Source organism: Pithys albifrons, chromosome 3, assembly GCF_047495875.1.
Source record: "Pithys albifrons albifrons isolate INPA30051 chromosome 3, PitAlb_v1, whole genome shotgun sequence".
Classification (NCBI taxonomy): Eukaryota; Metazoa; Chordata; class Aves; order Passeriformes; family Thamnophilidae; genus Pithys; species Pithys albifrons.
This window is the reverse complement of record NC_092460.1, coordinates 51,285,870-51,313,801: the sequence shown is the minus strand read 5'-3', so window position 1 is coordinate 51,313,801 and position 27,932 is coordinate 51,285,870. Positions and strand designations below refer to the sequence as shown.

The 27,932-nt window shown below is 44.1% G+C and overlaps 1 protein-coding gene across 7 annotated transcripts in view; it reads left to right on the top strand.

Annotated features, from left to right (window-relative positions):
- TCF20 (transcription factor 20) overlaps nucleotides 1-27,932 on the top strand; it is a 132,518-nt gene that overhangs the window by 81,174 nt on the left and 23,412 nt on the right. For all 7 annotated transcript variants that reach the window (XM_071551901.1, XM_071551903.1, XM_071551897.1 and 4 more), the window contains one exon: nucleotides 4,444-10,077. In XM_071551901.1, coding sequence (XP_071408002.1) covers nucleotides 4,480-10,077 — 5,598 coding nt within the window. In that variant the 5' untranslated portion in view covers nucleotides 4,444-4,479. The remainder of the gene's footprint in view (nucleotides 1-4,443; nucleotides 10,078-27,932) is intronic.

The window sequence follows — 27,932 nt, the reverse complement described above, 5'->3', positions numbered from 1 at the left end:
TTTGTCACCTGCTTGTAGCTGCATTTTCCTTCCTGATAGGCATGGTGGGAAGCGAGAGGCTTTTGACAGATCACTGAAGATGTATTGCATTTGACTGCTGCCTGAGACTTCTCTGCACAGATGGATCGCAGTAGTCAACCCAAATTTAAAGAAAACCTAACGAAGCGGAAAGACCTCACTTATGTCCTAGAGAATGAGCTGGTGGTGGTTTCATTTGTTCCTTTATAGGCTTATCGTTTAGAATTAGGCGTATCCCCACAGTATTTTGGCTTTTAGCTCACTTGTTAGAGCTGTCTGTAGTGATGAGCTACGATGTTGGCATCAGTGTTACATGGGGAGATGTGGGCAGCTGTCCTGTTTGTTCAGGCTTTGATAGTCAGGACAAAAACGTCTTAAAGATTTATGTATCTTTAAAAATAGTATAACACAGCATGTTGCAGAAGATCATTTCACACAGTCATCTTGGAGTAGGAGTACTAATGAATTCTGTTAATCAGCAGTGGTTGGGGGCAGCCTGATATTCATGCAGGAACTGACATGCTTTAGACTAACATTTGGTAGTCTTGCTTGCAGGGGGGTCACAGTGCAGTAGCTCCATATTTTGAGGAACTCAAGTGTTAACAAAGTTCTGTAAGGCTATTTTGAATGATTAAGAAAAAATCTGCATTGTAGATGGACTTAAAATTAAGTTCATGGGAAGAGGGTGAGTTGAAAGACTGCCTGAAATAACTTGAGGTGTTTCACAAGCAAATCTGAGATGCAGATATGAGGACCTATTACTTCACTCTATTTGAAACTTCTGTGCAGGGTTTCTGTAAGTGAGGCTATTTCTTTATCAGCCACACCAACTTGTAATGTGCTTCCTTTGTTCCTGCCAGGTTGAAGGCAAATTCTGATTGCTAGGCTATTGGGGGAAGAGACAAATGTGTTGGAGCAGAGGGAAACTGCTTAGCCTAGTGAATGTAGTCTGTAATCTCGAAATGGATATGCTTAGATGACTCTACAGCTACAGACTGTAAATGCTTCACAGTCAGGCAGCTTTACTGAGAGAGCTGGATGCACGTGTAGTGAGAGCGTAGGTGTGACACTGGGGTGGTGAGAGCTGTGCCAGAATCTTACCCTCCCTTTGAATAAATTAGGAAGGCTTTGGGTGTTGTGTGTGTTGGAAAGTACTGTAGAACTGTATCATTTATGGCTATTTATTAATAGAGTGGTTTTTTGGAGACAGGACATTGTCACTCCTGTTGAGGCTGGAATTGTGGATGTGCCACCATTACGGCAGTTTTATATGATTGTGTTGTGCTCTCCAGTCAACAGCTGGTGCATCATTTCTGCATACAGAGCAGTGTGTACCAACTGAAAATGTTTCCTTTAAAGGCTTCCAGTACAATGTTAATCAAATAATTTATTTTTTTTCCTGTGGATCTGGATAGATTTTGAAGGCCTCATCTCTCTGAATGTATTTTATTAACAAGGTTTGCCCATGGGATTATCTCCATGCTTTTGCTGTGAACTCAGCACTTCGGTGTAAGCACTTGACAGGGCTGTTACTATTAAGAAAGATTATTGCAATAGTAATTTTAATAGTCCTGTATTTATAGTACATTAATGACAGGAAATGTGCTATATATCTTAAGTTACCAATGATGTAATGGATTGAAGTACCTCCTATCTTTTTTTACTCTTGTTATTAATGAAATGCCTATTCTCTTTTCTTTTTGGCAGCTATTCTACTGGTTATGTTACTCAAGTTAAGCTCCTTATGAGATATTCAAAGCAAGTGTTTTCCTGATGAAAACTTTTTATTTGTTTGTCAGGGTAAATTCCAAGACTGAAAAAAAAACTGAAGGGGGAAAATACATTCTCTGTGTTTTAAGTTAGCATGTATAACTTCTGAACTGAATAAATGTTATGTGATTTCATGGGATTATGGAGGATAAGAATCTGTGCCTTAGGTTGACCTTTACTGTATCTCTGTTCCTAAAGGTATTTCACAGCATCTTGTGCTGTTTCTGTTCATTATATAATTACAGTGATTCTTTTTTAATAGTAAGGATGTCTTAAGAGTGTTTCCCACTGTCATTAACTGCTGGTGTTTCCAAGCTAATGTGTGTTTTCAAGCCTGTTAGTAGTGTTGCAGAAAAAGTGAATATCATCAGTGATTAAAATTTTTGTATAATGGGAAAGAAACTTCGTGAGATCTTGTTCAGACTATGCAAAGTAAGCTTTATTACAGTCATATTTGAAATTGAGTCTGAGATTCTGTGGGGTGCTGGGCCCGTGAGAGGATGGCAGTGTTGCTTTCATGGACAGAGGGTGCCGAGCACGTGCCGGGCAGGGCGTGCACGGAGCCCCCATGGCACAGGGATGTTGCTGATTGCAGAGCTCCCACCTGCTTGTCTAGAGGAGCTGCTTCCTCACATCTGCCAGTTACAGTCCATGTCCTCTTACCTTCAGCTTGATAACTGTCCTCTGTTTCTAGGTATGTTTCCTTGCCTGCTTTTTTCCCCTCCCCTCGTTTTTCACCTTAGCAGCAAGTCATACAAAAAGGAAGAAAGAACCTTGCATATTAGCTGGTATCTTGGGTATCCCAATTTTAGTCCTGTCCCAATAAGGCTGGAGCTTCAAACTGATGAAACATCAAAAGGAATGATTCAGAAAAAGGAGGGGTTTATCCTTAATAAGCCCAAACTGGACAGATTGGCACAGTGTGGCATTCATAGAAGTGTTAGTCATGTGATATATGTAGCCTTCAAAATGCTAAAAAAGTGGAAGTTCAGCAGAACAGCAGATCTCTCTTATAATATGACACTTAAAATATAAGATTAGAACAGCAGTAAAGTTGACTTCCTGGAAGGGGAGAGATGGAATTTGAAGTAGTAGCAATTTGACAGTTCCCTTTTGATTCTAGTGATATTATTATGTACAGCAAGCTGCATGAACCAAGGCTCAACACAGAGATGCCTTTGAGTCAGAAGAGGAGGGTGCAGAGACATGCAGTGCAGTGGGGTGGGTTTGTGCCTGTGTTCTCTAGCCTGCATGCACAGATAGTAGAAACCCAGATTAAAGGCCCTAGTGGTAGAGTTAGGGCCTTCTGTAGGTAACATGTATGTGTGAATTAAAAAACATAACCCTGAGAGACAGATGGGAAAAGAGCATGATGCCAGACATTGCCTGCACCTCCTTTGTATGCCAGTGTTCCTGTGACTGGTGATCTTGTACTTGAACAAAACTTAAGTGCAAGGCTAGACCTCAATTCTCAGTGGGTTCAGTTGAATGAGGCAAGCACAAAACATGGCTAATGAGAAAACAGTGCAGGCAAGTCTTCAGGAAGTGTCCAATCTCAGGAGTCAAGGTTGTGTTTCCTGGAGAAGTGTGAGCATTGTCTTAACATTCATTTAAAAGAAGGAGTCTCTCCAGGTGGCTTAATTCATTTTGTTTGTAGGAAGAGAAAACCACAAAGTGTTTCAGAAATGAAATGCTTTTGTCTCCTGTTAATTCTATCTATCTGTGTATTTATTTGCTTAAGGCACTGGACACGTGGTTCCTTGTTCATTAGCGTTTTTTTATTAGTGCTTGTAGTGATGCGTCAGGGTTTTATAGAGAGACTAGCCAGCATCCTGAAACAATTTTGCAGCTGAGATCTGGTCCTTGAGAGTGAGTCATGATTCCACACACTGCATAATAGATTGATACATGCAGGAGAGCCTTCCTGGAATGCGTTTGCTTACAAGTTGATAATGGAAATGCAGATGATCATACGTGGTTTTCCAAAATATGTATTCTGACAGATGTTTTCAGTTAAGTTTTATTCAAGTAATATGCAAGTTCTAAGTGATGAAGTTGTAGACTATTTTGCTCAAGTAGGGTGGACTTATTTCAACTTTCTATCTTTTAAAGTAAAGCAGATGGGGTGGGAAATGCAGTGTTGTTGTCTTGCTGTACTGATGTCACTGGAGGGCATGGGAACTGAGTGTTGAGTATGGTGGTGCCAGTTCTGTCACAGGTTCCCATAGATTCTTTCATTGGGGTATCTTGGTTTGAGTCAGTTGTCTTGAGTGTTTGCTAATAGAGATCTTTCCCAGAATGAAATGTGGGCCTTCCATATAATTCCTGTGGTAAATCCAAGTGTGGTTTGAGAGTGTTGCAGTGCTCTCATTGCATCTTTGAACATGGTAGCAAAGTACTTGATTACTCACAGTATTAGCCATAGCGAATAGGTGGAGGGTGAGGATTGTTCTCCTTTGCTTTGCAAGTATTGTTGGAAGCTTCTCTCTTCACTCTAACTGGTAATAGACTACTGGTCTGTATTTTTTTGAAAATTAGCAATTCCTCTTCCTTGTACTACCTAGAGGGTTGGCAGGTTGTAAGAAGAGGGCTTGAACACTGATGTACCAGAAACCTTAACACCTTTTTTATCTCTCTCTTCTTCTCCCCATTTAGGAGGGCTTTTGAGCTGCTGCTCTGCTGCTGAACAGCATGCAGTCCTTTCGGGAGCAAAGTAGTTACCACGGAAACCAGCAGAGCTACCCGCAGGAAGTGCACGCTTCGTCCAGACTGGAAGAGTTCAGCCCCCGCCAGCAGGCCCAGATGTTCCAGAGCTTTGGAGGAGGTACTGGCAGTGGACGTCGTGGAGCAACAGGAGCCTCTACAGCGATGCCTGGTGAGAGCTCTGGCCATCAGAGCTACCAAGGTTTCAGAAAAGAAGCAGGAGAGTTTTACTATATGGCTGCCAACAAAGATCCAGTGGTGTCAGGAGGGCAGCAGCCACCTCAGCGCAGGCCTTCTGGACCAGTGCAGAGCTATGGGCCCCCTCAAGGGAGTAGCTTTGGGAGTCAGTATGGGAGTGAGGGACACGTGGGCCAGTTTCAAACACAGCACTCGACCCTTGGGGGTGTATCCCACTATCAACAGGATTATACTGGTCCTTTTTCTCCAGGGAGTGCCCAGTATCAGCAGCAGGCTTCTAGCCAGCAGCAACAGGTGCAGCAGCTGAGACAGCAGATCTATCAATCTCATCAGCCTTTACCTCAGGCTTCCAGCCAGTCTGCTTCTAGCACCTCGCACTTGCAGCCAATGCAGCGTCCATCCACCCTGCCTTCCTCTGCTTCTGGCTACCAGTTACGAGTGGGTCAGTTCAGCCAACACTATCAACCACCTTCGTCATCCTCCTCCTCCTCTTTTCCCTCCCCACAGCGTTTTGGCCAGTCAGGACAGAATTATGACGGAAGCTACAACGTGAACTCTGGGTCGCAGTATGAAGGCCATGCTGTGGGTTCCAATGCACAGGCCTATGGGACCCAGTCAAACTACAGCTTTCAGACTCAGCCAATGAAAAGCTTTGAGCAGTCCAAGCTGCCCCAAAGCGGGCAACAGGGGCAGCAGCAGCAGCACCAACCTCAGCATGTCATGCAGTATTCAAATGCTGCCACCAAGCTCTCTCTTCAAAGCCAAGTAGGACAGTACAGCCAGACTGAAGTTCCTGTGAGGTCACCGATGCAGTTCCACCAGAACTTCAGTCCAATCTCTAATCCATCTCCTGCTGCATCTGTGGTTCAGTCTCCAAGCTGCAGCTCTACCCCTTCTCCACTCATGCCAGGTGGAGAGAATCTCCAGTGTGGGCAAGGCAACATGTCCATGGGTTCTAGAAACCGAATCCTGCAGATGATGCCTCAGCTTAGTCCTACACCGTCTATGATGCCAAGCCCCAATGCTCATGCGGGTGGATTCAAGGGGTTTGGGCTGGAAGGACTGCAGGAAAAAAGGCTCACAGATCCAGGGCTGAGCAGCCTGAGTGCTCTAAGTTCTCAAGTGGCTAATCTGCCCAACACAGTCCAGCACATGTTGCTCTCGGATGCCTTGGCACCTCAGAAAAAAGGTTCCAAAAGATCATCCTCTTCAAAGAAGGCTGACAGCTGCACCAACTCAGAAGGCTCCTCCCAAGCAGAGGAGCAACTCAAATCTCCCATGGCAGAGTCCCTTGATGGAGGCTGTTCTAGTAGTTCAGAGGATCACGGGGAAAGGGTGAGACAGCTGAGTGGGCAGAGCACCAGCTCAGACACCACTTACAAAGGGGGTAATTTGGAGAGACCCAACTCCTCACCAGCACAAGGCTCTCAGAATGAGCCATCCAAACTCAGCAGCAGCCCTGCAGCTAGGGAAGATGTGGCCTCCCCTGAGGGGAAGGAAGCTGTGGTGGCTGTGGAAAATGCTCCAAAAGTGAATGAAAAGGCAGTTGGGGTGATTGTCTCCCGGGAAGCCATGACAGGAAGAGTAGAAAAGTCAGGTGGACAAGATAAACCTGCACAAGATGATGCTCCCACAGGCACTCAGGCACCAGCTAGTGCTAGTGCAGCAAAAGAAGCTGGGCATGCAGGGACACAGCCAGAAACTCAAGGAGGAAGTAAGGGGAGCAAAAGTGGAGATAACACTAATCATAATGGAGAGGGGAACAGCCAGCCTGGTCATGCAGTTGTTGGGCCAAATTTTCCTGCAAGAACAGAATCTTCCAAGTCTCCTGGCAGTTTAAGATACAGCTATAAGGATAACATAGCAGCTGGTATACAGAGAAATATTGGTGGCTTTCCTCAGTATCCTGGTCAGGAAAAGGGGGATTTTCCAGGGCATAGTGAGCGCAAAGGCCGGAATGAGAAGTTTCCTAGCCTCCTACAAGAGGTTTTACAGGGGTACCACCATCATCCGGACAGAAGGTATTCTAGGAACACACAGGAGCATTCTGGGATGGCTGGAAGTTTGGAGGGAGCCATGAGGCCCAATGTTTTAATTAGTCAAACCAATGAATTGACCAATAGAGGCCTCTTAAACAAAAGCATGGGGTCTCTCCTGGAAGGCCCTCACTGGGGTCCCTGGGATAGGAAGTCTGGCAGTGCAGCTTCAGACATGAAGCAGATAAATTTAGCTGATTACCCTATTGCTAGGAAGTTTGATGTGGAGTCTCAGGCTTCTGCCCATGAAGGGGGGACACTCTCAGAGAGGAGATCAGTGATCTGTGATATATCGCCATTAAGACAGCTTGTAAGAGATCCTGGCCCTCACCCTATGGGTCACATGGGTCCTGAGGCCAGAAGTGGAAGGAGTGAACGTCTTGCCCCTGGCTTGAGCCAGTCAGTAATACTCCCTGGTGGTTTAGTATCCATGGAAACAAAGATGAAAGCTCACAGTGGGCAAATAAAGGAAGAAGATTTTGAGCAGTCAAAGAGCTCAGTTAGTCTCAATAATAAAAAAACAGGAGACCATTGCCATCCCACTGGCATCAAGCATGAATCTTTCCGAGGCAATGCCAGCCCTGGAGCTGCAGTCTCTGATGCTGTTCCAGATTACATTCCCCAGCAGGACAGCAGATCGACACAGATGAGACGAGGACCTGGCAGAAGTGGAAGGGGTAAATCACCTTCTCAGTATCAGGATCTTGCTGATAAGCTGAAAATGTCACCAGGCAGAAGCAGAGGCCCAGGGACAGATCTACATCACATGAACCCACACATGACCTTATCTGAAAGAGTTAGCAGGGGCTCCTTGCATTCTGTTTACCCTCAGAATTCAGAAGGGCCATCTCTGGCTTCAGCATACCACACCAATGCTAGACCTCATGCTTTTGGTGACCCCAACCAAGGTTTGAATTCCCAGTACCATTACAAGAGACAGATATACCAGCAACAGCAAGAAGAATACAAAGATTGGGCAAGCAGCGCTGCTCAGGGTGTGATTGCTGCAGCTCAGCACAGGCAGGAAGGAGCAAGGAAGAGCCCCAGACAACAGCAGTTCCTGGAAAGAGTAAGGAGTCCCTTAAAAAATGACAAGGATGGAATGATCTACCTTCAGGCTAGCTCTTACCACGATACTGGAAGCCAGGAGGCCGGACGCTGTGTTATGGGCAGTGATGGCACTCAGAGCAAATGCACCGAACTGAAACATGGCAACCCCAAGTTGCAGCATCACGAATCTGGCTGGGACCTCTCTCGGCAAACTTCTCCTGCCAAAAGCAGTGGTCCTCTTGGAGCAGCCAACCAAAAAAGATTTTGCCCTCAAGAAAGCGATGGGCATCGTCGAGAGGAATCTACAGATTTGCCCAAGCCTAGCAATGCTATGCTCAGGCTCCCTGGCCAGGAAGACCAGTCTCCTCAAAATCCATTAATTATGAGGAGGAGAGTCCGTTCTTTCATCTCACCTATCCCTACAAAAAGACAGCCACATGATATGAAGAACAGTGGCAGTGAGGATAAAGGGCGACTGATGACTGCAGCAAAAGAAGGAGCGGATAAAGCGTACAACTCCTATGCCCATTCATCTCAAAGCCAAGATGCTGGCAAGTCAGTTGCGAAGGGAGATTCCTTCAAGGACCTGCCCAGTCCTGATAATAGGAATTGTCCTGCTGTTTCCCTCACAAGCCCGGCTAAGACCAAGATACTGCCCCCAAGAAAGGGGCGGGGATTAAAACTGGAAGCTATTGTTCAAAAAATTACATCTCCTAATATTAGGAGAAGCGTTTCTACCAACAATGCTGAAACTGGTCCAGATACTGTCACTCTTGATGACATTCTGTCCCTTAAGAGTGGACCTGAAGGAGGAAATGTGGCTGGACATGGACTGGAGGCTGAGAAGAGAAAAGGAGAGATGTCAGATCAAGTGGGGCAGGCAAGCCAGGATGCAGCTGGTGAAAAAACTCTTCCAAGATCCTCAGAAGAGTGGCAAAGCAGTGAGGATGATAAAAACAAAAAAGAACTCCCTGAAGCTGCCAGTGTTGGTAAAGAAGGAGCAGGATCCAGTGCACCACCACCACCTTCTCAGAAGTCAGGTGGTCAGGGAAGGTCTGATGGATCTGCAGGTGGAGCTGGAAGTCTGACCTTTTCTGACTCAAAAACAATTTCCCCTTCCAGTGTGTTTATTTCTGAACCAAATCCAAAGTCTGAGGAAAAAGATGGAGATGTGACAAACATTTCACCCAAGCCAGATGGTTTCCCTCCAAAGGGATATTTCCCCTCTGGAAAGAAAAAGGGGAGGCCAATTGGCAGCGTGAACAAGCAGAAGAAGCAGCAGCAACAACAACAGCAGCAGCAGCAGCAGCTGCCCCCGCCCCCGCCACCCCCTCCAGTCCCACCACAGTCTGCAGAGGGGGTGGGTGCTGGTGAGCCAAAGCCCAAGAGGCAGAGGAGGGAGAGGCGAAAACCTGCAGCACAGCCACGGAAGCGGAAGCCTAGAAGGGCTGCTCCAATTGTGGAGCCTCAAGAACCAGAGATCAAGCTTAAGTATGCTACCCAGTCTGTAGATAAAACTGACTCAAAGAATAAGTCCTTTTTCCCTTATATCCATGTGGTAAACAAGTGTGAATTAGGCGCTGTGTGTACAATCATAAATGCGGAGGAAGAGGAGCAGAACAAACTGGTGAGGGGTCGGAAAGGACAGAGATCTTCAACACCCCCTCCTAGCAATGCGGAGAGCAAAGTGCTGCCCACCTCAACTTTCATGCTGCAAGGCCCTGTGGTAACAGAGTCTTCTGTCTTAGGGCATCTCGTTTGCTGCCTGTGTGGCAAGTGGGCCAGCTACCGTAACATGGGAGACCTCTTCGGTCCTTTCTACCCCCAGGATTATGCAGCTACCCTGCCCAAGAACCCACCTCCAAAGAGGGCCACAGAAATGCAGAGCAAGGTCAAGGTACGGCACAAAAGTGCTTCTAATGGTTCCAAGACAGATACGGAAGAGGAGGAGGAACAGCAACAACAGAAGGAACAAAGAAGCCTGGCTGCTCATCCCCGCTTTAAGAGGCGGCACCGCTCTGAGGACTGTAGTGGGGCCTCTCGGTCACTTTCAAGGGGAGCTTCTTGTAAAAAAGCAACCACTGATGGTGGCAGTGGTGGTGAAAAGACTCCTTTGGACTCAAAACCCTCTATGCCCACTTCAGAAGGTGGCACTGAGCTGGAGTTACAAATTCCTGAACTACCTCTTGACAGCAATGAATTTTGGGTCCATGAGGGTTGTATTCTCTGGGCCAATGGGATCTACCTGGTCTGTGGCAGGCTCTATGGGCTGCAGGAAGCTGTGGAGATTGCAAGAGAGATGGTGAGTACCTGACCTTGCTATACAAAATTCTTTCATTTGCAATATATATACCACTTTGATCTTCTCTTGTGTCCTAAACAATCATTTTTTATCTTAAATAAATCTCTAGTGATGTCCTTTTGATGGCCTCCTTTATATCTCTGCCACATCTCATCAGACAGATTTTTTGGACTTCAAAAAGCTGGATGCTCATTACCTGGGAAAAGTTCTGGATGTCCAAAGGCTTTCTCGTGGCTACAGTGATCTTTTTTCCACTCTTTACTCTATCCTGCTAGATACTTAATGTTCCCTAGGGCTCTTCTTGGAGTCATACAGTGAAAGGACGAGTGGCAGCATACACAAATTGCATCAAAGAAAATTCCAGTTCAGTTAGGCAGAAAATTTCAGTGACTCAAACATTGGTTTGAGGGAGGAGAAATGGCAGAAAAGCTGTGGAATTCCCTGGTTTTGGAGATTCACTGGACAAGGCCCTAAGCAATGCACTTGACACCTGAAGTTGTGTCTAGCTTTGAAGTTGGCTCTGCTTTCAGCAGGGTCCCTTCCAGTGTCAGTTATTTTGCACCTGTAATACATAAATTGCATAACTGCAGGAGAATTTACTGCCCTTACGAAATAAGGTGGATAGAGCAGAATTACAGAGTCTGTAAGCGGTGAGTGACATGTGGATGGGTTTAGTATTGATGAATTCAATATTAATTACACCACAAATGGTACTGGTAACTGACTTTCTCCAGAGTGCAAGTATACAATGAGTGAGAAGAAGTAGATAGAATTAAAGCAGAGACAAAGGAAGAACTTTATTCACAGCCACCTGGTTGTGGATGGAGCTACTCACTGTTCCTTACTTCCTGAGGCAGAAGCTGATGCTTTAAAACCATGGTTAGGTGGCTTGCTTTGCCATCATCAGTATCCTGCATCCCTTTATTTACAGTTATCTTTTTTGTATTGTGCTCTGTCCTGGGTCAGACGATGGAAGAGACATGGAACTACTTTTTCCTGTTTCCTTCAGATTCTCCCTTTTCTACACATAGTGTTGGGTCCAATTTTTATCTTCTTTCTTCTGTATTGTCACATACAGCATGATTGTTTCCTCCCTATGAGCTTTTTCTCTTCAAGTTTGTTCTGAACATTCTTTGACAGTCATTACATGCTTCTTTGCCCTAACTTGATTTGGCTTGCATTCTTGTTTCTAGCCTCTCATTAAACATAGTCAGTTAATTTCATTTGGTTTTCATCGAGCTCTGATTAAAGCCTGTGTGCTTGTTCTGATCCAACTGCTGAATTTCTTATCTCTGATAATTGCAAAGCTTCTTTCAGACTCTCCACCACCTTTTGGATTCTACTTGCAATGTGGCCATGCTTTCATACATCTTATAGTTCACCAGTATGCTGAGTTTGGATCTCTCCAGCCTGATTTTCCCTTCTTACTGTTTCTAGGGTGTGTCTTTCATTTATAATTCTGGTTTTCCCAATAGCAAGTGCCTCCTCTGCAGGTTCTTGAACCACCTGAGTTGCCTTCCAGTGGTCCTTGTGTTCCTGTACCTGCAAAGGACATAAGCCCTGCAGGAACAGACTGTGCTGAGAGGCTCTAATCAACCTTGTTAAATAGCAGCCCGTCATCCACACTTTTATATGGGTTTTGCATGTTTGACATCTAGTTCTTTCTCTGCATGGGATCTTGATGACTTTCTGATTGAATACGCTTTGGCCTGCCCTTTATCAGTTTCTTCCAACTGTTAAAATAATTTTCTCAACAAGCAGAATATTTTTCTTCCTATTCTTAACTCTTATGGCAACATACAAGATCATTTCCTTATTTTCCTTGAACTTTTTGTCCTTTTTCTCTACCTCTTTCCTTTAAATCACTTGCTCAACTCCTATCTTTTCTTTTTCCTCCTAATGCCTGTAGACATGTTTCTCTTTTTTTTTTTAAAAAAAGAGAAGTGTACAAAATGCCTGTGGCCTCTCTTGCCTTTGCAACTACCTCTTAATTTCCTTTCTCTTTTTTCATCTCAAAATTCTTTTGAGGGCATTGTCTGGGACTCTTGTCCTCCACTGTGGCTTCAATTGTGCTCTGCTACAGTTGTAATCAATGTTTATGGTGATCTCTTCCCAGCTAAGGTTCAGATTCAGTACTTCATTTCTTTTTCTCTGTCAGCTGCATTCTCACTATCAGCTATGCTGCTTTTGAAGTGTTATTCCACTTTTGTTTTCCATCTGTGTCTTCTTTTGATTACCTCCTTGCTTTTCACTGTATTTTGCTGAGGCTGTTGTTCATTACTTCAGGCTTTTTCTGTGGGGTTCACTTAAGTTTTACTTGTTCTTTCCTTCCCTTTATCCTGAAATACCATGCCTTTGGTAACTCAGTTGCTTTCTTGCAGAGTCTTGTAGAGCTTCCTTTTTTTGCTACAGATTCATCTTCTGGCACAAACTTAAAAATCGTTCTTGAATTCATAGAGAGTTCTCAGACTTTCACTTCAAAACATGGCTTTTAATCTGCATCATCCTTAATGCATTGTCTGCCATCTTGTTCTTATTTTCATGTCACTCAAAATTCCAATTCCATTTGATTTTAAAATTATTTTTTCCTAATCCTGCCTGTCAAAGGCTGCAAGAAATAATTCTTACTTTTTGTGTATGAGAATTAATACGTAGCCTTTCAGTGCTCTCCATTGTTCTATCTGAGTCCATTTTTAACCTAGTTAGAAAATTGAACTTTTGGAGTTAGAGACCATTGTCCTGTGTGCACACTTTCTTTACTTATAGAATGATGAAATGGATTGAGCTGGAAGGGACCTCAAGATCAACTCCCTGCTCTGTGCAGGGACACCTCCCACTAGACGAGGTTGCTCAGAGCTCTGTCCAGCCTGGCCTTAAATACTGTTCAGAGATGAGGCATCCACAACTGCTCTGGGCAATCCGTGCCAGTGCCTCACTACCCTCACAGTAAAGAATTTCTCCCTAATACCTAATCTAAACCTACTGTCTTTCAATTTGAAACCTCCTGTCCTGTCACTACATACCTTTTAGAAAGTCTCTCTCCATCTTTCTTCTAGACTTGGTTTAGTTACTGGAAGGTCACAATTAGGTCACCCTGAAGCCTTCTCTTTTCCAGGCTGAACAATCCCAACTCTCTCAGCCTTTCCTCACAGCAGAGGTGCTCCTTCCCTTTGATCGTTTTGATGGCCCTCCTCTGGTCTTACAGGTCAATGTCCTTCCTGTGCTGGGACCCCCAGAGCTGGATGCAGCACTGCAGGTGGGCTCTCACCAGAGCAGAGTGGAGGGGCAGAATCCCCTCCCTCAGCCTGCTGCCCATGCTGGGCTTGGTGCAGCCCAGGGTACAATTGGCTTTCTGGGCTGTGAGCCCACATTGCCAGGCCTGGTCCAGCCTCTCACCCACCAGCATCCCCAAGTCCTCCTCTCCAGGGCTGCTCTCCATCTGTTCATCCTCCAGCCTGTGTTGACACTGGGTGTTTCCCCAGCCCAGGTGGGCCCATTTCCGAGCTTATCCAGGTCCCTCTGGATGCCGTCCTGTCCTTCAGGTGTGTCAGCTGCCCTGCCCAGCTTGGTGGTGTCTGCAAAGCTGCTGAGGGTGCACTTGGTCCCTCTGTCTGGGTCACTAATGAGGATATTAAACAACAACGCTCCCAATACGGACCACTGAGGGAAACCACTGGTCACTGATGCCCACTGGGACCCTGAGCCATTGACCACAACTCTCTGGATGTGATCATCCAACCAATTCCTTATTCACCTGACAGTCCACCCATCTAATCCATCCCTAGCCAATTTGGAGAGAAGGGTGTTGTGGGGGACCGTGTCAAAGGCTTTGCCAAAGTCCAGATAAATGATATCTTTAGTCCGTCCCTTCTCCACTGATGTAGTCACTCCATCATAGAAAGCCACTAGGTTGGTAAGGCAGGATTTTCCCTTGTGGAGCTGTGCTGGCTGTCCCAAGTCACCTCCTTGTCCTCCATGTGCTATAGCATGACTTCCAGGAGAATCTGTTCCATGGTCTTCCCAGTCACAGAAGGGAGACTGACAGTTTGGTAATTCCCAGGGTCCTCCTTTCTACCCTTTTTAAAGATGTGTTTCCCTTTTTCTGTTCACCTGGAACTTCACCCGACTGCCATGACTTTTCAGATATCATGGAGAGTAGCTTGGCAACTTCATCAGCAGAATCTCTCAGGAATCTGGGATGCAGCTTACCCCAGGTCCCATAGACTTTTATACATTCAGATTGTTCAAGTGGTCATGAATCTGATCTTCTCTTACAGTGGGAGGGACTTTGCTCCCCCAGTCCTCACCCTGTCGTCCATCCAGTCGAGAGGTGTGGGAAGAGATGTTGCCATTGAAGACTGAGCCCAAAAATTTGTTAAGTACTTCAGCCTTCTCCTTGCCTGTTGTTACCTGTTCACCAGCACTGGTTATCAGAGAGGGTACATTCAGCAGTTCCCTACTCAGCTGTGCCAGTCTCTTGCCTTGCTTGCCTGATTTCTTGCTCCTGAGGATTGCTAGCTCTTGTACTCTATGGAAGACTTCCTCAAAGATAAGTCAGATCATTTCTGCTCCCTTGTCCCTGAGGGCAGTCTCCCAGGGGATCCTGTTGACTATCTCCTTGAAAAGCTGGAATTTTGCTTTCCTAAAGTTCAGGGGCCAACTTTAGTCTGTGCCTGACCCATATCCCTCAGAACTGCACAATCCATCAGTGCATGATCACAGAAGCCCAGGCTGCCTCCGGTCTTGACATTCCCAATTAGTTTGCTTAGGTTGGTGACCAGCAAATCTGGTATCGGGTTCCCTATGGTAGGGCTGTCATATCACCTGGCTCAAGAATGCATCCTTTATGCATTCCAGGAGTCTCCTGGATTGCCTGCGGCTTGCTGTGCTACTTTTCCAGCAGATGTCCACGAGGTAGAAGTCCCCCAGCAGGACAAGAGCCTGCGCACACAATGCTGCCTGTAGCTGGAGCAAGAAGGCTTTGTCAAGAGGCTCCTCTTGGTCAGACAGGCTGTAGTAGACTCCGACCACAAGATCCATTTGTTGCCTTGGTCTCTGATTTTTACCCACAAGCAGCTGTTCTTTAGAGACAGCTGCTCACAGTCATCCCACCTCTTGATGGAGAGGGCAGTCCCTCCATTTCTTCTTTCCTGTCTCTTCTGAACAGCCTGTAGCCATTGCTACTCGTGCTCCAGGCACAGGATTTGTTCCACCAAGTTTCAGTAATGGAATAACTTTCCAACAGCACAGTGACTTCCAGCTCCTCCTGTTTGTTGCCCATGCTGTGTGCTTTGGTGTAAAGGCACCTCAGCTGGACTGCTGGCCATGTCACCTTCCTAGAGGAAAGCCCCTTCATTCCTTTGAGGTGTTCACCTGCTGTTTCCCTGTTGGCTTCTGTTCCCTCATGGATCTCTGACTCATCTCTGTGAGATTGCAGGTGTAATCCAGTGTGGCCAACACATTCCATAGTCACTGGCAGAGCACCCTTGTTAGCACCCTGTCCCTGTAACCTTTGCATCTCATCCCACACCTTGCCAGGGACAAGCCTGATACTGTCCCACTCCACCATCACAGAGTTTGAAGCTCTGTGTTATGTATTGTACAAACACAGTAACAAGTGTCCTGGCTGAATGCTGGGCTCTTCTCTATTACATCCATAAGAGTAATTTACCTATGTGACAAATAAAGGAAAAAGCTTTCTCCTACATAATTTTTACTTGACTTCATTATCCTATTACAGCCACCTGTTGTGGTGGGTTCTCCTCTGGAAGTGGTGCATCCTCCCCTCTTCAGTTAGTCTTGCACATCACCCTCACCTGAGCTGGCCATCAGGGTATTCAGAGATGTACCTGCTGGAAGGCATCCCCAGGCAGTGGAAAGGCTCTGCTGAGCCTGAGACTCCTGCACTGCTGCCTGAGGAAAGCCTTCTGGCTCACACAACATTCCTTATGCTTGTTGCATATGCTTTTTCTTTACTTCTTCTGTGCTTTGCAAGTGCATTTTCTGTTTTTCCTTCTGACATGCAGTTCGATGGTGTCATGGAAAAGCAGATGTGCAGACCATACAGCTACTTGGTAGCAGGAGAGTATAGACAGATGTGTGCACAAGGATGCAGAAATAGCTTTTAGATGTGGTCCTGGGGTAAGGACGGACAGCAGTGTGTGGCATGTGAAGGGTCATGAGCCTCGAAGTGAGTAATTCATGTATATGAGTAATTCTGTGCAAATTAAATGCTGTTATAGCTAAAAACTGTGTAAACTGTCTATAGTACCCACAGAGGGTAAATATGCCCCAAATTTAAACTGTATCCATACCATTAACTGAGGGAAATACTTTATTTTGAGATCTGGCTCTGTTGCTATTTATGCAGCATTTTAGTATAGAAACAGGAAACTTAAATTGCTAGTTACAGGCTGTTGAGAAGAGGTAGTGATTGACATCAGTAACCTGTCCTGTGTTTCTTCTTCTCCTTACACAAGGTCACCTGTTTTTTCTCACTCATTATAGATTTTCCCAAACACCTCAGCCTCTCACTTGCTTTCCAGAATCAGAAAATTTTTTTTTTTGCTGAATTGCTTTCTCTTTTTTTATATGAATAAATGTCTGTGTCTTATGCAGTACTTTTGAGAACAGCCCCCTAGTCAGTCTCAAGAAAGGGATTAGAATGTATGTGAAGTTGTTCAAAGGTCAGATTGTACCAGATGCTCTAGCAGAATTTGAGATGAGAAAGTATTACCTTAAAAAGATTTACCAAACTGTGAAGTGACTCTCCTAAGCTTTGAGCTTTCCTTACAGTGTGTTTTCACTCTGGACTGAAAACTGTGAGCATGTTATCTTCTAAGTAGAAATCCAAGTAGCTCCCAAGGTGCTGGAATCTGCCTTCCTTACTCTGGCCACTCTAAAATGCTTTTTGGTTTTGCGAATGTGAATAGCCAATCAGATTCATTGGGCTGCTTCAGATGTAGAGTGACTTAATCCTTCTCCTTATTTTGAGGCTCAGATTCAATACCCCAGCAGATCGTGGCTGCTAAGCAGGTCTGGATCTCACTTGAACTGTTGTTATACCATAGTGGGGGTGCTCAGTGGCCTTCTTACAGTCAGACATTCTTTGTTCCAAGGCTGATGAAATCTTGAACTGAAAAAAATGCTCCCTAGTGCTTGATGGTCCTGTTGCCTGTAAAATGCTTTCTCTCAAATACTGAGGATGGCCAGAAAGTTTCCCATCTTGTTTGTTTTCTCACTGTTTTTCAATTAATGAGAAGCTCAGTTTTGTTCAGGTTGAAGTACTGGTTACCTGTGAAGCTGGGAAAATTATGGAGTGACTTTGGCAGTTGTCAGCAGATTTAATGTTCAGAAGAATTGGTGGTCTTTATTTTCAGTATTAAAAAGCTCTAAGTGTAGAACAATGTAGAGAACATTCTTTGTGTTAGGTTGAATCCAAGATGGTTATGCTATTGTTTTCTAAAAAGCTGTTCACTAGGAGGTGGTATGCTCTTTTTTAAAATTTTCTTTTATAAAACATGGGTCTTTTCCATGGTAGAGGCTCTGGTCTTAGTACTCATAACTACTTCTGGTTGGTGTTTTGGGGGTTTGTTGGGATATTTTTCTTCTCCTCCCCCACCCTTGTCAGAATTGACCTTGCTGAAGGTAAATGTAGCTCTTGTTCTTGATAAGAGTACTGTGTGAAAGAAAAGCTTCTTTATCCCACTTCTAAAATCTCTTTTTAAAGGTCTAAAAATCGTAATGCTTTTCTCTTCAACCTCTGCATCGTTCACAGCTTGAGAAATCTTTTAATCCTTGTACATGGAAAGAAGTCCTTGGGACCTGTTTCCTTTGTTGCTGCTTTTTAAAAAGGTCATCTTGGGTTTCAGTCAGGTGGACTTCAGAGTAACAAGTGGTGAAGGGTGAAATCTACCCATGACCTGCAGTACAAGGGAAGGAGATTCTGGGCTTTCTCTCGCCAGTCTGGGATTCTCTGTCCAGCTCTCCATGAATTACCTTTCAAGGCCTGCTGCTCACCCGAAGTGTAGCAATCTACCTACTTGGAACAAGTCTGTTTTGAAGGTCTGACTTCGGTATAAGTTCTTTAAAAGCGCTCACAGTCTTACAGGAGCTGAGAACCTCAATGTGTCTGTCACTGCAGTGGCAGCCTCCTGGTCCTGTTGAGTGCATCTTTGTGATTGTAGGTTTTGTGGTTGGTTTGCATGTGCTACCTGCATTTCACAGAGAAGAGCTGCTGGTTTCACACAGGAAAGTTGTTCTTTGCAAGACTCCTGATAGTTGATCTGCCTCTGTACCTTATCTGTGGAGATCTGTACCATACAGGGAATAAAGCTTGTCCTTCTGTAGTATTTTGTTTGTTGCTTTCATAGAACCATTTTATTTTGTTTACCTCCACCCTTCTGGACCCTAGCTGTAAATTGGGTAAAGAAAGGTGCCCAGAGGGATTACTAGGAATTAAGCTATTTTTATTCCCAAATTTGGGAAATCAAAACCTAACGAAAACACTCCCACGCTCTTAAATAATTGCTTGTAAAAGCTTCCTGGCTGTGTAACCAATCAAGTGCCTAAGCCAGGGAATCAGTATGAACATTGTGGAAGGTTAACTACCTTTGGCAAAACAAAGCAAAGCAGTTTCTAGCCCCAGAAACCTGAGTAGTGTAGCACCATATGAGTATAAAGGTGTCACTTTATTTTGAATGTCTCATTTGGCACAGGTGGGCTTTGTTATCGCTAAGTCGGACCAGGAGGGAGTTGCTGTCATGAGGAGTGATCCTACTTTATCCTCTTTGCAAGCTGCTTATTTCCACTGTGTCAGTTGTGCTAGATCTACCAACTGTACATTTACACAGTGGGTTGGTTTTTAGCCAGCTAAACCATCAGAGGACTAGCTTGGGGTGGGGGATCCTTGTGCCAGATCAGCCACCTGACTCGGCTTACCCTCTGAACCATGTTTGTGCATTTAGGAGGCAGTGCCCTTTCCCCATGGGTGATTATGAGCATTAGATCAAGTTTGGCTGTAACACAAAATCGTGCCCAGGTGACACCAGCACTTGAAAGTGTCCTAAGCCTGTGGTACTACTGTGTCATAGGATTGGGGTATCACTGTTAAGCTTTTATTCATAATCCTTCCTTTTAAAGAAGAAAAATGTGCAGAACCTGATTTTTTTTCTTTTCTTCCCCTTGCCACCTCCAAAACCCCCTCAAGTAAAGTTCTGTATCAGGTAGGGGGTTCAGCTGAAATAATCTGCTGCTTCAAGGATGACATGTGTGACAAACACAGGAAGGAAGGAACACCTCTGTTCCTTCTACTCAGATCTGTACTAGGAGGGAGACATTTTCACAGTAGGAAGAGGTGACACTGCAGCTTATTAATTTTTCACTGTGGGTAAGGGAAACCAGTAATGAATTTAAAATCTGCCTGTTAGCAGTGGTTAGAAGAAAAGGGTGTATTGAGAATGTTGTCTGCTTGTTTTTGTCTCTGGCAACAGCATTTAGTGTGCTTTAACCCCTCAGATGAGGATTGCCACAGAATCTGGAGACATCTCCTACAATTATCCCTAAAGTGGCTGAATTCCTGGTTTTCACTGATAGACTGTGCCCAAATACCTGGTTGTCTGAGCTGGAAATGTTCACACTCCAGTGTAACATTCATTTTCATTCCTCAGGAAATGGCAGCATCTTTAATATTCTTCTCCAGTGTTGCAAAAATAAGGAAGCATGAAATTTTGGGTGGAGCAGAAATTCTGAAAGACAGGCTGAATAATGAACTTTAGATTTGGTTTTCTGAGAAAGGCATTGCCATCTGCTGCGCTGCTGAGGCTCTGTGCTGTCATGACTCCTGGTCTGTAGGAGTGTGCTGCCAGCAGAGAGGAGAACCTGGCAGGAGCCCCTGTTGTACCTCAGTTCACTGCCTTACTGTGGTCAGGAGCTGCAGGTGTGAATCCCCGGTGCTGCAGTGCTTGGGAGCTCACAGCAGCTCTGTGCATTGTATCACAAGCCTTAAATGCTAAAGAGGCGAGCAGGTAAAATCCATACGTATATTTCTGATGCAAATATATCAATGTCTTAAATCAGCAGAAGCCAATAATTACATTTGTGAAATGGTTTCCTTTGGCTTTGTTATGAGTGCAAGTCAGGTAAATCTGGTGCATTGTGTTGGTGACTGGGGGTTGTAGGTGACAAGAAGCACATTTTAGCTGAGGTCTCAAACATAAATCATAGAATCATAGAATGGAATGGGTTGGAAAAGACCTCTGAGATCATCAAGTCCAACCCTTGGTCCAACTCCAGTCCCTTTACCAGATCATGGCACTCAGTGCCACGGCCAATCTCAGTTTAAAAACCTCCAGGGATGGTGAATCCACCACCTCTCTGGGCAGCCCATTCCAATGCCTGATTACTCTCTCTGGAAAGAATTTTTTTCTGATCTCCAACTTACATTTCCCCTGGCAGAGCTTGAGCCCGTGCCCCCTTGTCCTATTTCTGAGTGCCTGGGAGAAGAGACCAACCCCCACCTGGCTAGAACTTCCCTTCAGGTAGTTCTAGACAGTGCTGAGGTCACCTCTGAGCCTCCTCTTCTCCAGGCTGAACAACCCCAGCTCCCTCAGCCTCTCCCCATAGAGCTTGTGCTTCAGTCCCTTCACCAGCCTTGTTGCTCTCCTCTGGACTCGCTCCAGCACCTCAATAACCTTCCTGATGTTACTGTTAAGAGGAAAGATTCCAGTATCAACCCTTTTGTATGGAGACAGAGAAAAGATGAAGAGTAGGCAGGGAAGTAATTTCTGTGCATCTTTACCAGCAGAGTCCTTTGTCTTTGGTTTATCCCGAAGTTATAGGCATTCTCTGTGCTTGCAAGTGGGTTTATATTTTACTGCTTATCTTGCATGTGGAGCGAGAAAAGTAGAAATTAGATTTACTGACAATAGGGCATTGGGAAAGAATTGAATGTTTACCCACTTGTCTTAGTTGTGGCCAGGAGCACTGGAAACTTGCATGTCAAAAGCAGCTTGCTCATTCCACAGTTGTGGTCTTCCTGTGAAGCATCAGGGATCCTCATTGTCCGTTTACAGTTTTCATTTAAAAATACATTTAAGTAACTTAATTTCGAAGAACCTCTTTCAAATGTGAATGGGGCCTTCTCTGCAGATTTCTAAACAAAACTTTAGAGCTTTTTGACTGGCTATCCACAAGCTCACACAACCTTTTTGTAAGATTTAAATTGCCTGTTACGATAGAGATGCCAAACTCTTGCTAAATTCCCAATAGTGAGCGAGTGCAATCCATTTATATGTCATTTTTGCTTGAATCTTTTTAAACTGTGCTGCTAAAAAGGTTGCTACCATTCCCCAAAATTTTGGAGGAGGTTTGTTGTGCTATTGGTGTTTTGTTTTGCTAACTTAAACTGAACTAATTTTTTAAACTTAGACTAATTCCAGATGTTTGTCATGAGCTGTATTGCCTTGGCTTCATTAGAATAATGCTACTAACAAATAAGTTTATTCTGCTCCACACCTCTGTGTTTAAAATGGTCTATATTTGATTACAACTGGGCAAAAATGCACTTAAAAATATTTTTCCTGTTTTTTTTAGGGGGGAAAAAACGTTACTTTTTTCTTCTTTCATCTGCTGTATTCAGTTTTGTAAGTCCCCTTTAGGTACTGGAAGGGGCTCTAAGGTCTCCCTGGAGCCTTTTCTTCTCCATCCTGAACAACCCCAGCAGTCTATCTGTCTTCATGGTCCTGTCCTCTGATCATCATCTTTGTGGCTTTGTAGAGAGCAGATTTTAAACTTTTTTCTTTTAAAAAATAAATTTTCATCTATCTGTCCATTATAAACCTAGTTATATAAGCTCAATATATTTTTTAATTAGCGAAATACATTCTGAAAGTGGTTAGATTAATTTCCCTAGATTTAGAAAGATGAGTAAAAATAAAACTGAAGTATGATGAGTATTCATGTAATAATTTTAGAAACTACAGCAAGATTATAACTATTTTTTTTCTTCAAGGATGTTGCTCTGCAGAGACAAGAATTGCAGAAAAGAGGTTCTTTCTGTGTGGCATCTTTTGCCTGAGTTTATGGAAGAAGCCAGGAAAGGAGTTTGAGTTCCCTGAATCTTAAAGCCATCTTTTTTTAGCTCATTGAAGCTATGCTGCTCTTTCCCTGTTGTGCTCTGGGTACTTTGTTGGCAGGGGAAGTGTTTATCAATTTCATACACTGAGCTGGACTCTGTGTACAGGAGAGGCTTCATGGACAGATCACTTTTGCAAAAAGTTATTAATGAACCTTCATTGTTATGGGTTGGATCCCAGCCAGCTGCTTAGTGATTAAAGTTTAATTGCATGATGATTAGTTTTCATTAGTAAGTAATTAGCATTTAACAGCAGTCTTGTATTGCTGGAGCTGTGGACAAGCCTAAGTGGCTGGAGCTATGTTGAGGGAGAAGGTCTGTAGCTGGAGATGTGGGCACAGAGCTGTTCAGGGAATATGGGAATTCTGATGTTCGTGGACCTCATCAGCTTGTTCCTAGTGCAGTATTAAGCCAGGAGTAGGGTTGGAAGTGGGAAATGGAACAGAGCAGGACAGCCTGGATATAAAGCACAGAGACCGGTTGTGGATTAGCCCATGTGTAGGGAGTTACCAAAAATAACTGTCGTCCTGAAAGGGCTCTTTGAAGTGTTGAGTTGCTCTCACAGTAATGCTAATTTTCATAGTCTAGTCCCTCTCCTTGCACAATTAAAACCCTTTTTTCAGAATTCCCCCCTGAACTGGTGAAATGCCCATTTTTACTGTGATAGCAGTCCTTGATTGATTTGTGCCACCGTGGGGGAAATTAGGAGAAGGATGAGTGCCGGGCAAGGGCTGGGGGAAGAGAAATGGATGAGGAGAGAGGGAGGTGGGAGTACAGCAAAAGGTCAAGGCTTCCTTGCTGTTAAAGGTACAAAAGAGCAAAGAGTATCCCATGTAAAATGCTTCTGCTTCACTGAAGAATCTGCTGTGAGGATAAAATATGGTAATAATTTCATCTAGGCTAAATTAGGCTTGTTAGAAGCCATTCTCATCCACACCTCTCCTTCTGACAGCAGTAGTGCTCTGATTGAACCAAGTTAGGGAGCTGATCTGGCCAAGAGAATTCCTCCCCACCCCTCTTTCCATTTTTATCAAGCTGATTCTTTGGCTGGACCAGCTTTCTTGACTTTCAGTGTCAGCACAGATACAGAGAAATGCTGGGCATAGGAAGGGGCAGCAGATTGTGCAAAACAAACTGATGTCTTAAGATGATTTGGAAGTGAGTGGCCTGGTCAAGATCTGACTTCAGATAAAAGTTTTTCCAGGATAATATTACTAACTATGCAAAGTTGTAAATTCAAAAAAGGTACAGTTTAAAGTTGTCTAAGGTGCTTCTCAATTGTATATGTTTATTACTGATGACAAGTACATCCATCTAGTTGTCTAGAGATATGAAAAGGTAGAGTTTTTTCTTTATTATTATGATTATTCAACAATTTAGAATCGCTAGGGACTGGATGTGCCCTCCCCTCCTCTGGCCTGATTTGCCAGCTGGAGTAGCCTGAAGCAAGACACTTCCCTTCAGTTAAAAGGAGGAGAGAAGCTACAGTTTCTTTGGGGAAATTCTAACCCTGCTCAGGGTGTGACTTCAGTGATGTGGATCTACTTAAGTTGTCTTCAGACTGGCCGAACTGTTGATAAGAGGAGACACCCCAGTGTGGGACTGGCATAAACACCAGCCCTGCTCAAGGCACAAAGGTGGTGCTGAGGGCACAGCCCCCCAGGGGTCTGTGTCCTGCAGCTGCAGTTGGTCACCTCCTGACCTGCAGTGGGTAAAACACATTGTGTACATTTCCTCAGGGGGCAGTCCTGTGGTGTAATGGAGAGCACTCCGGACTCTGAATCCCAAGGACCTGAGTTCAAGTCTCAGTGGGACCGTCCCTTGGCAGTTCAATGCCTCCCTGCCATCCCATCCCGTCACATCTCGGATGCTCAGCAGGGTCAGCCCCGGTCAGTACCGGGTGCTGTGACAGTCCCGAGGACTTCACTGTCATTGTCCAAGCTCACTCGGCCGTGGCAGATGGACCTCAGGACTGAAACGGTAGGGCCAGTTCTGTGCACTCTGTGCCCGACCTAAAATATCCACTGTGCAGGCTGGAAGGGCACACCCACGTGGGGAGAGCCCTGCCCAAATCTGAGTTCTCGAAGTCTGGCCATACAGACACACATTTCCTGAGGCCTGGCTGCACAACTGATTGTAGCATAAGTATATTTATGTCTTAGCTCAGCCAGGTGATTGTTGTCTTGTGTCATAAGCTTTCCTTCTTTTTGAGAAAATACTCAAGGCTAATGTTAAAATCTGGTTGTGCTGTCTTCACTTAATAATGATTCCCTTCTCCCCCCTCGCCCATTTCTTGCTTCTTGCATATTTTCTTTTTATCTCGTCTTAGAACTAGGATCAGCTGTATGTCTTTTTCTCATGGCTATTCATTTCACAAAATGGTTTTGTTGTTACTTTGCACTAGACTGCTGTTAATTGCAGCTTTTCTTGCACCTCCAGCTCCTTTATTCTTCCTGAGAACTCACGCTTGCGAAGTTTCAGAAAGTTGCTGATGATGAAAGGTGACTGACCAGCTTCATAAAAGACACACTGCTAGGGGAGGGGAAGAGGGAGGAGGGCGTCCTGGCATGAGCCTCTGAAATGGGGACTTTCTCTAAAGGATTCTGCTGCTCAGTGTGAAACTTGAAAGGAAAGTAAAAAAGGTGGGTGGGCATGGAAGAGAAAGGCACGTTCATGTACTTGGGTTCAGATTGGAGAACTGTGAACTTTCAGACTTTGTGCTTGAACTGCACGGCCTTTGACAAGTCAGTGATTCTGTAAGGTAGGCTTTCAGACCACCTATTTTTTGACCATTAAGACAAATTTGTAGGGTGCTTTGAAAATTGAAAGTACAGTCTATGTTTGTTGTCAGTCGTTCTCAGTTAAATTGGAATATTAGGGAGCTGATACCAGATTTCTTGTTTTGGTTGCATGATGTATTGGGAGGAAGCTAAATTTAAAGCTTGTTCATGTATCACTTAGAGTCAGGTCCAAACAGATAATAAAAATATTTTGGTTTATGTGCATTTACTGTTAGCTTTCTTTTTTCTTGTAGAAAGTTAAAATGCTGAAGATATTAACAGCAATGTACTGGTACCATATGTAAATTTATTATTGTGTTTAATTATTAAATTTTTCTGGGGGAACTAACTCTTCAAGTTAAATTGAATCACCAAAATTTGAAGGTTGACACAATTCATAACTGATGCTTTCCAGAAAACCACCATTATTTTATTTTTTATTGTTCACTTTAGGAAATAGTTTAGATTAGAAAATTCCAGTACTTGCATTATAGGTACATAAAACTCTTTTACAAGGTTTTAATGCAGTCTTAACTCCTGTACTTTAATTATTCCTCCTTTGAAGTGTCATGCTTTATCATTGGGGAACATAAGGATTCTTTGGTGATGCCACAAGGTACTGTTCTTCTAAGCAGAAACTTTCAGCAGCAGTTCCTGGGGAACAGGAGTTATGAATAGTTAACAATAAATTCAGTTTCCTGGACAAACAGTTTCAAGGGTAATGCCAAAAGAAGAATTGTCTGGTCTGAAGGTGTGGTAACGAAGAAGGCTTTAGTGCTGACTTTGCTTCTGCGTTTGGACCAGAGCCTCCAGAAGATGAAGGAGTAAGGAGTGAGAAGAGGGTGTGTTTATGTAAAATAAAAACAAAAATGCCTGTGTCCTTTGATTTCTGCCTCAGGTGAAAAAAAGATTGAAATTTCTCTTGGATCTTTCACAGTGACTTATTTCTAGCAATCTGTGGTTCATCTCAGTTCTTCTTTCTTCGTGTAGATTGATCTAGATTTATAAAACTGAAGGTGTGGCTTACAGAGGGATAATGTTATTGCCTTACCATGATTCAGCAGTGTCCTGAGCCCAGATCTTCATTAGTCCTCTGTCCCTTCACATCTGGGGAGAGCCACATCTAATCCTTCCTTCTTCCCCCGAGAGAACCACATTAAGTCTGTCCTTCCAGGAAACTCCTGACACTTCCTCAGCTGCTTTGTAACATCCAGCTGGAATGCCATCCGGTCCTGGACTGCTGCTATTTATATTTTCTGCCTCTGCTAAAGTGCTGCCAGCTCACATGAGATTTTCCTGTGTTGTGTCTCTGGCAAGCCTACAGACCCTACATATTCTTGAATAAATTCAGTTTACAGTTCATGAAAAGTACCTATTACTGCAATGGGCAGAGTGAGCAGCACAAGTATCGTTATGGTTCTTAGGGTTTTTTCTTATGATTATTGAATAGTGAAAGAACCTCTTCAGGGTTTTGGCCAGCGAACATCATTTTACATAGAGCACCTCTATATTTGAGGACATTTCATCAAGGTGTTTTAATAATTTGTCTTGTTTTCCTCAACTGTGATTGATTATTTATTGCTATGGTTCATGAACTTGTTGTTTTGTTGGTTGGGTTTGTTTCTTTTTGAACACTGATATGTTCCCTGACAGCTTATCACTAAAGAGATGTTCTGACTCACAGGTGTTTTTCCTTCCACAAACATTGTACCTTCACCTGTTCTTTTGGGTTTATTCACCTGCTGTTGTTTCTCATCTTTGGCAGCTTTTCCTCAGTGGCAGCAACAGCCACCAGTGACCTCAGGAATCCTGGTGTAGTTACTCCTTATTATGGCTCTGCTCCCAACTCCTGCTTCAGCAGCTTTCTGGAGGCACTGTCTCCTTGCACCTTTTTAATGGTATTGGATAGTATTTTTGTTTGCTACTCTTTTTCTAGAGAGGCAAGTTGTTTATTTTCCAGTTAAATGAGCTACACTGTCATTTTCACCTACCTCCTCCTTCCACATTCATCTGCCAACCCTGTCTTTTCTTGTGCCTCAAACATAAGTTACTCATCATTATTTTATCTGCCTTTATCCTGCTGCTTTTTCTTATTTCAGTTCCAAGAACTTAAGATCCGCTTCCAATCAGTACACCCTGGCTAATTTTATAATTTCCTTAGTGAAATGCTTCCCTTTCAACCCCCTGCACATTTACCTTTGTTTTTCTTCACGCATTTCTTCAAAGCCCTTCTTGCCTGGGATTTGTGCTGAATAATTGGCTGTGCTCAGCCTGCTGCTGTGATGGGCTCTGCCCAGCACTGCTGGCTCAGTCTCACCATTCCTGTTTCATCCCTTTGCATCCACCAGCGCTTTGTTCTGTGGTACCAAAGTGTCTTGCACAGCAGGGCTCTGTTTGTGATGGGCTTGCACAGACTATGGCGAGTAATGACAAATGGTGCGTTTCTGTCCAGCGTTACAAGTCTTTGAGTCATTGGCAGGGGTGGATTTGTGCTGCACCCTCGTTCCTGTCGGGTTGTGTGGATATGTACTATCTTGTCAAAATATTTTCCATTTAGAGTTTGATCAAAAGCATTTCTTATTTTTAAGCCTTTACAAAGATTTCATTTCTGTTGAATCCACTGCTCCTAATGACATAGTGATTATGTCCTCAACAAGCCAGTCCTTTTTGTTTTCTTTGAGCCTTTTAGTAAATACTAAGCGTCATCTCTTTTTTTTCTTTGATTAGAGAAAAACTGGTTCTGTCATGCAGTTTTGCCTCTTGAAAACAAATGCCTTGAGTTCGTTGCATTTTTTGTTTGTGTCAGGTTTTTTCCTTTTTTGTGTCATTCCAGACATTGATACTCAAAGCTGTTGCTTTACGAGGGGAGCTTCTGGTAATTACTTAATTTATACAAAACCTCTTCCCTTATGGTGGGGATTTTGCTTTGTTCTAAAGCAACT